Genomic DNA, 7,759 nt, shown 5'->3' with positions numbered 1-7,759 from the left:
TAATCAGCATATTATTTCATGATGAAGTTATTAGTTACAGTCCGAAAGAAAATAATTCAAAATAAGTTCTACCAGTAAAATCCTGCTTTTACATGAATGTGCACGAGTGTATTATGATATAATATATACTGGTTTAACAGTCAAATGGGACATTTTACTGCTTTGAATAATTTTACTTTAAATAGGCCTAATTTAAGTACATTTTCCTGATTATACTTAGACTTTTACGTAAGTAACATTTTTAGTGCTGTGGGTTACTTTTACTAGTAATAGAGTATTTTTACAGTGTGATGTTAGTACTTTTACTTCAGTAAAGGATCTCAATCCTTCGTCCACCACTGCTTAAAGTATGAGTAATTTGAATGGGGTTTTGAACGATATGTAAATGACCTCCAAACCGCAGGGGGCGCACGATCGCGGGCAGGAAGCCACTCGGAAGTATTTCCCACATGAAGGATGTTTGAATTGTTTTGATCAGTGGACTGACTTTCCTATGAACGCTTATTTATTACACTGCACAATGTGTGTTGGAGTTTATCTGCGAGGTGATGTGAAGGCTTGCTGACATTATGCCAACGACAAACAGAAAGAAGCAGAAGGGGAGGGACACGGCGGTAGGTCTCACTTCTTCAGTCCCTATATTAACTTACTAACGTTACTATAAAACTAAGTTACAGTGGTGGATTGAAACTAATGACTGTACCTGATGTTCTTGTACTTTTTGAATATTTCACATACAAACACGATGACCTTATAAAATGTGAAGCATCGTTGTGTATTAAACTACTCAAAAGTGTATAAAATACTTTTAGCTAGAACAGTTTGCTTGAGCTCAGCCATCAATAATACAATAACGCCACAATGTTACATAATATGATAAAGATGAGATAGACTTGATCCAACACTGGGGAAATTCACTTGTTAAAGCAGCTCCAGATACAACACAAACACAACAGGTAGAAAAATACACATTAGATATAAAAATTGAATGGAAAAATATAATCTAGAGTAGGAATAGAAAAATAAGAATAAGTTATATACATACCATTGATATAAACATTGCACAGGTCGCAGCAGGAGATAGTGGCATGGTGTAGAAAATAAATAAATGAATGATTGCACAGGACAAAAATAAATTAAGCAGTATAATTTAGAGTAAATTATATTGTATGTATGATTGCACAGTGACTGTACAGGTATGAGATAAAAATACTGTTACGTTATGTCATTGTCATCAGTAATCAGTACATCAGTAATCCAATAACTTAATGTATTACAGTATAACACTCACAGAGGGCATTTTTCTGCATTGAATTCTTCCACTTTTGGTACTTTCAAAGGTACATTTTGGCAAGAATATCTATGTACTTTCAACATTTTCAATGAAGGACTTTGCTTGTAATGGCTTATTTTTATAGTATTTTCTTCCACTGCTGTCAAAAGGTAAATCAAACTGGTCTCAGGCGTAGGCGTATACAGTAATAATAATTTGTGTTTTTCTTGCTTGACACAGGTACAGGGAACCAACGACAGCAGTGTGGTGAGCAAAGTGTCTGCTGCAGCGCAGGGCTACTTCCAGGATTTCTTCCTACAACACTTTGTGTGCAAAGCAGCCAGGAGAGCCCCACTCATCAACAGGTCAGCGGGGATCTTCATCTTGCGATCATGCTCACAATCACTTTATTGAGCGCACAAAATACATGCACAGGAGTTGGCCTGCGTTTGACAGTGGTGTAAAATCTGGACATTTGGGATGGGATGGGATTACTCAAATGTGTAAGGGAAGAGTGCAGGAGTCATAGCAGTACAAAGAGCGCCGCCATAGAGGGTGAATGTGTGTTAAGCATCAGATCTTGTACCATGAGGTGATACACAAAGCAGGACAGAAGTGGGGTAAATAATTAATTACATTGTAATGTGTCTAAGTAGTTATATGTACTGCAAGGACAGGCTAAACTGGCACTACTGTAACACCTAACGTTCATTATGGGAATGATCTACAGATATTTGTCGATTAATCATTTGGTCTATAAAATATCTTAGAATAGTGAAACATGTCTATCGTAGAGTTCAATATGTCTTCAGTTGTATACAAGTAGTGTACGGAACACAGTAAACAATATATAATAAGTGTATTTGCATGTTTTAGGGGTTACTATGTACGCTGGAGAGCTGTGGACCACTGTGTGAGGAGGTTCCTACACGTTACTGAAAACTGCCCCAAGAGACAGGCAAATTAACTTTTTATTTTCCAACACTATTTTGTGTAGAAAGTTGGCATGTATTTTATGTACCATCATTTCTGGGGGGGATGGTTTCTTACTCCCTCTGGTGTTATCTTTCCACTTTGTTTTTTTTAGATTTTGTCATTGGGCGCAGGGTTTGACTCTACGTATTTTCGCCTACACGCAGATGACGCTTTGGACAGGGCTGTTGTGTTTGAGGTTGATTTTCCTGATGTCACGCGACGCAAGGCTGCTCTCATTAGTTCTAATATTACCCTGAGGGGGATGTTAGACTCGCATTTACCTTCTCTTACAGGTTTGGGATTTGTTTTACACCGAACACACGTGTTATTTTATTGTCTTTTCAGAAGTCTATAAAGAAATGCACATATAAGTTATGTTAGATTTCATAACCAGCTGTCTGCCTGTGTGTCTGCAGGACCTTTATATGTGTCTAGTGGTCAATACCATCTGCTAGGGGTGGATGTTAGACAGGAGTCCCAGGTGGAAGAAGCTCTGGGTGCAGCTGGTCTGGACTGGGCTGCCCCTACACTAATCTTATCTGAAGTGGTACTTACATACATGGAAACACAATGGTAAGGACTGCAATTTTGTCAAATTAGGGGCCCATATCATCCTTTTTGTGTATACAAAAGAGATACTTTAAAACCTGGTACTGTATTTTGATCTTAGCTTAGGTACAATAATTACATCATCAACCTGCAAAATAAGCATGATTATTGTCTTAGCCATAATCATACATCTCTAATGTCTGTTTGTAGTAGTTACATGTTGTGTGTCTTCCAGGTCCGATGCTGTCATTAGTTGGGCGGCAAAGCTCTTGCCACAGTCACTCTTCGTTATGTACGAGCAGATACATCCCCATGATCCCTTTGGTCAGATCATGCAAGATCATTTCCTGAAACTAAATTCAACTCTACATGCCCTTCGACAGTACCCAGACACTGCTGCACAGAGACACAGGTTCCTGGACAAGGCCAGTACGCACACATTATTTATCTACTTACTGCTACGTTACTGTTGCTCTTTAAGTGTAATGAAACACCTTTATCAAGTGGTATAGACAACAGGGGGGTTTACTTCTTATTTCTGTGGTAATCGGTTACATCAAGAAATGATAAAGCATGACTTTCTTTATGATTTCTTTTTTTTTTTTGTCACATAATCAATCATACAGGGTAAAATCATAGTGAAATGTATGTCTGCAAGCTCCTTAAATTATGCATTAATAATTAAGTGTAAAATACAATAAAAAAAAATTAGATACGAGCAATAGTTTAATCATATAGCATCGTGCTGTTTAATAAAAATGTGTTTTTGTCTTCAGGGCTGGGAGGAGTGTGTGTGTCTGGACATGAATGACTTCTACCTCGGGTTGGTCCCTGAGGAGGAGAGGTGCAGGGTGGAGAGCCTGGAGCCTTTTGATGAATATGAGGTTAGCTGTGTTCATGTCTTCTTATTTTGTGAGGTTGTGGTTGTCTCTCTGCTGTCCATGTTTAATAAAATCATGCATCCTAGAATAAATATTGACTCTGTATCTGTCTGCCCTCAGGAGTGGCACCAGAAATGTTCCCACTATTTCATCCTCACTGCTTCCCGAGGATCTTTGATGGCACAGGCTTTGCTCTTGCACGCTCCAGGTAGCTATCACTTTATTTCTCTCTCCCTTCTTCCAACTAAAGAATCTTCGGTAATATCGATCTCTCATTATTTGACACCTTTAAGACACATTATTCACAAGTCTGTACGACTTTTGTTGTTAAGGTTGTGACGTTTGTGTGATTTTCTGATGTGTGTTTGCTGAAGTATATCCAGTGTCATCCGTTTGCCCATCTTGGAGCGCCACAGCTCTGAGTTTGCGGACCGTACCAGTTTCTATGGAGGGGCTGGGGATGGCTTCCGCCTTGGTGAGGCCAGGCCAGGTCCTACTAACAGGAGGCTCCAGCAGAGGGGGCAGGAGGGCAGTGACTAGGATCCTCCTCAGGGACCAGGAAGGCTGGAGATTTGTCTGTGTGGAACCATCTGTAGATTTAGGTGAGAGGGCTTGCTGCTTGTGATTTTTTTGTTTTCTGTCAGTAGTGAGTTTTGCTCTTATACTACATTTAGAATTTCTCTCCAAATCCGTATAAAAGCTAGCTGGTATCACCATATTTTTTCTCTCTATTATCAAACCGTGCAAGAGAAGTGAAAACAAATTTGCTTCCAGTGTGAACAGTTGGCTGTTGTGTTGCTTCCCAGGTGTTCGACTCTACCACACTGTTACCTCTCTTCCTGGAGGAGGTATTGTGGTATACGGTGGTCGCTCCTCTCCACTCAACCCAATAAGAGGCCTTTTAAGAGTAAACCTGGACCCCAGTGGTCCACCTGGTCCTCTCGACTCTCAAAAGGGCCGAGACACAATGAAACTTTGTGTGGAGCAGATGATCTGTACGGGGGATTCACCACCGCCAAGATGGAGGCACACTGCTACTGTGGTCTGTCACGAAGGTGAAATGAAACAGGAAGTCATCATGTGATTTCTTTCTGGTTGCTTTTTCTCTCTGTCCCTCACTCATCCGTTTTGATCCTTGCTTACTTATTGTACAATTAACCCTTTCATTTTTTCTGCAGGTAAAGACTTTCTGTTTGTGTTTGGTGGTAAGAATCAATCAGAAGCAGCTCTGGGTGACGGCTACTTCCTCTGTCTAGACAAGCAGCACTGGACTGAGGTTTGCTAAGTCCCTATCCATGTGTTTTCTTTATAAATATGTTTTTAATTTCGCCCACACTCATAGCACTTAAATGATCTTGTCTCTCTTCTCTTCAAATTACACTGGGCCTCATGTAGAGCCACTCGTACAAACGGGTTCGTGCTTAAGTGGGAAGTGTGAGCAGCTGTACTATGAATATGTTCTAATTGTTTCAGGCCCTCTAATACCTGCTGACAGCAGGACTTTAAGCTCTGCTGTGTGAAATTCTTATTTTTACTTAATGGTAACAATTTTTTGAATAAAACAGAGCGGATCAGGCAGCCTTCTATGGTCATTGTAGGGATGCATTCTTGTGCACTGACTCATGAACAGATAGTTTCAGGCTGAAATGAGTTACGTACAACAAGTTTGTCCGGTTAAATGAGTTTGGGACTTGTATGAGCTAACCTGTATTATTTACAGATCCCAGTAGAGGGCGCACCACCAGAGGCCCGCCATTCCCACTCAGCCTTTCCATATCAGGGAGGTGTGGTGGTGTTTGGAGGACTAGACAGAAGGGGAGTGCCACTGGGGGACACAGTGGTGTTAAGACCAACTGAGAGAGGCTTCTCCTGGGAAAGAATAGAGGTGGAGCCCCCTCCTGTTCCCAGGTCTGTTGTTTTCCAGAGCTCAGTCAGTTCATCAAAACGAACCTCTGTTCTGCTTAGGAAAACCACCCACTAAAGAGCAACAAGAAATGAAAAGATTTGCTTTGTTTTAGGTACGCTCACTCTGCCCATGTGATCGGTGAAAAGCTGGTTGTTGTTGGTGGAGTTTGGCTGCATTCAGAGGGTGTACCAGGCGTTGTCATGATCAACCTCTCCACGTGCAGCAGTGTGGAGTTCAGCCTAGACACGGTCAGTTCACATTTATTGGACCTAAGGGACACGGATTTCACAACAATAATTTCAGTGGCGCTCAATGAATTGATGCATCCACCCCAGGTGGCAAAGGCCTGGGTTTGTTGCCCTAAATGTGGCATCAAGTTCCCCATGTAAAGTAATTTGATCATGATTTGAAATAATTGATCATGCAGCCTCAAGGTGGATCTGTCAAGCAAGATGCTGAATAATAAATCACTGTGTATTCTGCCATGTCTAGACCTCAGTGCCCTGGCCTCTGATGCTCCACTCATTCTGCTCTGAGCTGACAGACCCAGAAGAACCAGAGCTGCTGCTGATAGGTGGTGGAGGAAACTGTTTCTCCTTTGGGACTCACTTCAACCTTCAGCCTGTCACTGTGGACCTGAGACCTGTACTGGGATGAAGTAGTCTAAAGGGTTCTGTGAAACTGTTAAGCAGCTCAAATCAACAACTGAAGACAGGATGAAATGGATTCACTTGAATCATGTGGGACAGTTTGAACAGAGCTCAGGCCTATTGAAGGTCCCGGTTTGTTATTGTTATTGAATCCAAAGTGTAGATGTCTAAGTATGCAAGGGCACAAAAGGCTCAAAAGACATTAAACATCTCATGAATAGAAAATCAAAAAAAATGTCTTTAGTCTGCTTATTGGACAGGTTTTTATTTGTGAGACCTCAGTTCAAAATCACAAAATAGTCAATGAAAGTTATAGTAAAATATCGACATAGTAGGTTGCTTTGTTTTAACGTTTTAGATGAAGGTTAAATCATTCAGTGAAGCGCCTGAAGGACTGGACCGTAGGGCTGACAGCGCCCCAGTCTCCTGGCTTGCGGTATTCCCCCTTCTCGAGGAAGTACTGGCGTCCACGGTAGTTGGGGTGCTCGTAGAACACCCACCAGCCGTCGAAGACCTTACAGGAGTTGACCTCCCTCCAGCGGAACTTCTCCAGGAGGGAGGGACAGTCCTCTGTGGCCTCGAAGGCCTGGCCCCCGAAGTCTGCCTTCTCATACAGCTGCATCTTGTACTGGCTCCCACTGGTCTGGAAGGTGATTGGAGGAAGCGAGGGAGACGGTAGAGGTATGGGAGGAGATGAGAGGGGGTGAAAATGGAAGATAGGTGAAAAGAGGTAGCAGGTGGAGAGTAGTGAATGAAGGGTGGAGGCGGTAGTGCAGGGGGGTTAGGAAAGAATATGGAGGGGATGTGGGGTAAGAGAAAAGGGGAAGGGAGGATATATAGGGAGATGAGATTTGCACCTAACGAAAGGAGTATAAGTTTGTAGCGCCGCATATATAATTAGGCTCTCACAATAATATGAGCATCATGGTGAAGTAGCCTTTGTATAGATTATATACTCAGTGTTTCTGGCATGATCTACCAACATTAACACCAACTATTTTTTCCATGTATGTAATCAACCATCCCTCATTGTTTGCTCCCTGTTTCATGCCTCTATAAATATTTGAAACTGTACACATGCAACTTATACTAACTAGATCGATTTTTGTATGAAAGTGCTGTCCCCGAATCTGCCTGCAGGCTGTGGGTCACTTGGACCAAAGCCTGATCATACAAATAGACTCACCGAAGTATTGGTCTCCATTGACAAAGCCCTGCAGTCACCGGTCACAACGCCATAGTGTGACCTGTCTGATGTGCCCTGTCAGTTTGTTTTACTCTCACTGTGTGTTAGTTCACCTAACTTCTGACTGTCTGAACCTGAAGTTCATTACCCACAAAGTCAGACCCCTCTGCTACACTGCTGAGAGAGGAAAAAAAAACCCCTACCAGGTCACAGTCACATTTGTACAGGTTAGCGGTTAATTAAGAGATCTGCACACAGTGTTCAGCACATTTAATAAAAGAGGTCAGACGGTCGGTTAGATCTCAGCATCAGCAGCAGATCACAGGCGATAGCTGACTT

The 7,759-nt window shown here is 42.0% G+C and overlaps 2 protein-coding genes across 3 annotated transcripts in view; one reads left to right on the top strand and one right to left on the bottom strand.

Annotated features, from left to right (window-relative positions):
• Window positions 1-405: 405 nt before the first annotated feature.
• lcmt2 (leucine carboxyl methyltransferase 2) overlaps window positions 406-7,759 on the top strand; it is an 8,101-nt gene continuing 747 nt past the window's right edge. The window contains exons 1-14 of one of the 2 annotated variants that reach the window (XR_006825622.1): window positions 406-614; window positions 1,514-1,638; window positions 2,150-2,231; window positions 2,361-2,541; window positions 2,665-2,821; window positions 3,033-3,222; window positions 3,574-3,681; window positions 3,799-3,886; window positions 4,053-4,280; window positions 4,485-4,733; window positions 4,857-4,954; window positions 5,399-5,586; window positions 5,697-5,832; window positions 6,077-6,360. Coding sequence is in view for 1 of the 2 variants with exons in the window: in XM_046053460.1 (XP_045909416.1) it covers window positions 570-614; window positions 1,514-1,638; window positions 2,150-2,231; window positions 2,361-2,541; window positions 2,665-2,821; window positions 3,033-3,222; window positions 3,574-3,681; window positions 3,799-3,886; window positions 4,053-4,280; window positions 4,485-4,733; window positions 4,857-4,954; window positions 5,399-5,586; window positions 5,697-5,832; window positions 6,077-6,241 (2,040 nt within the window). In the remaining variant the exon portion in view is untranslated. Of the gene's footprint in view, window positions 615-1,513; window positions 1,639-2,149; window positions 2,232-2,360; window positions 2,542-2,664; window positions 2,822-3,032; window positions 3,223-3,573; window positions 3,682-3,798; window positions 3,887-4,052; window positions 4,281-4,484; window positions 4,734-4,856; window positions 4,955-5,398; window positions 5,587-5,696; window positions 5,833-6,076; window positions 6,993-7,759 lie in introns of those variants that run through there. The other variant, XM_046053460.1, reaches the window with a different exon arrangement.
• LOC123973442 (gamma-crystallin S-like) lies at window positions 6,501-7,410 on the bottom strand. The gene has a single exon (XM_046053470.1). It carries the CDS (start codon window positions 6,854-6,856, stop codon window positions 6,605-6,607), a length of 252 nt encoding a protein of 83 aa, XP_045909426.1. The 5' UTR covers window positions 6,857-7,410; the 3' UTR covers window positions 6,501-6,604.

This window comes from Micropterus dolomieu, linkage group LG07, assembly GCF_021292245.1.
Source record: "Micropterus dolomieu isolate WLL.071019.BEF.003 ecotype Adirondacks linkage group LG07, ASM2129224v1, whole genome shotgun sequence".
Lineage (NCBI taxonomy): Eukaryota > Metazoa > Chordata > Actinopteri > Centrarchiformes > Centrarchidae > Micropterus > Micropterus dolomieu.
Note: the sequence above shows the minus strand (reverse complement) of the source record. Positions and strands in the feature narration are given on the sequence as shown.

Excerpts from the sequence above, each read along its gene's own strand:
- LOC123973442 (XM_046053470.1), bottom strand. The coding sequence starts at position 6,856 with ATGCAGCTGTATGAGAAGGCAGACTTCGGGGGCCAGGCCTTCGAGGCC.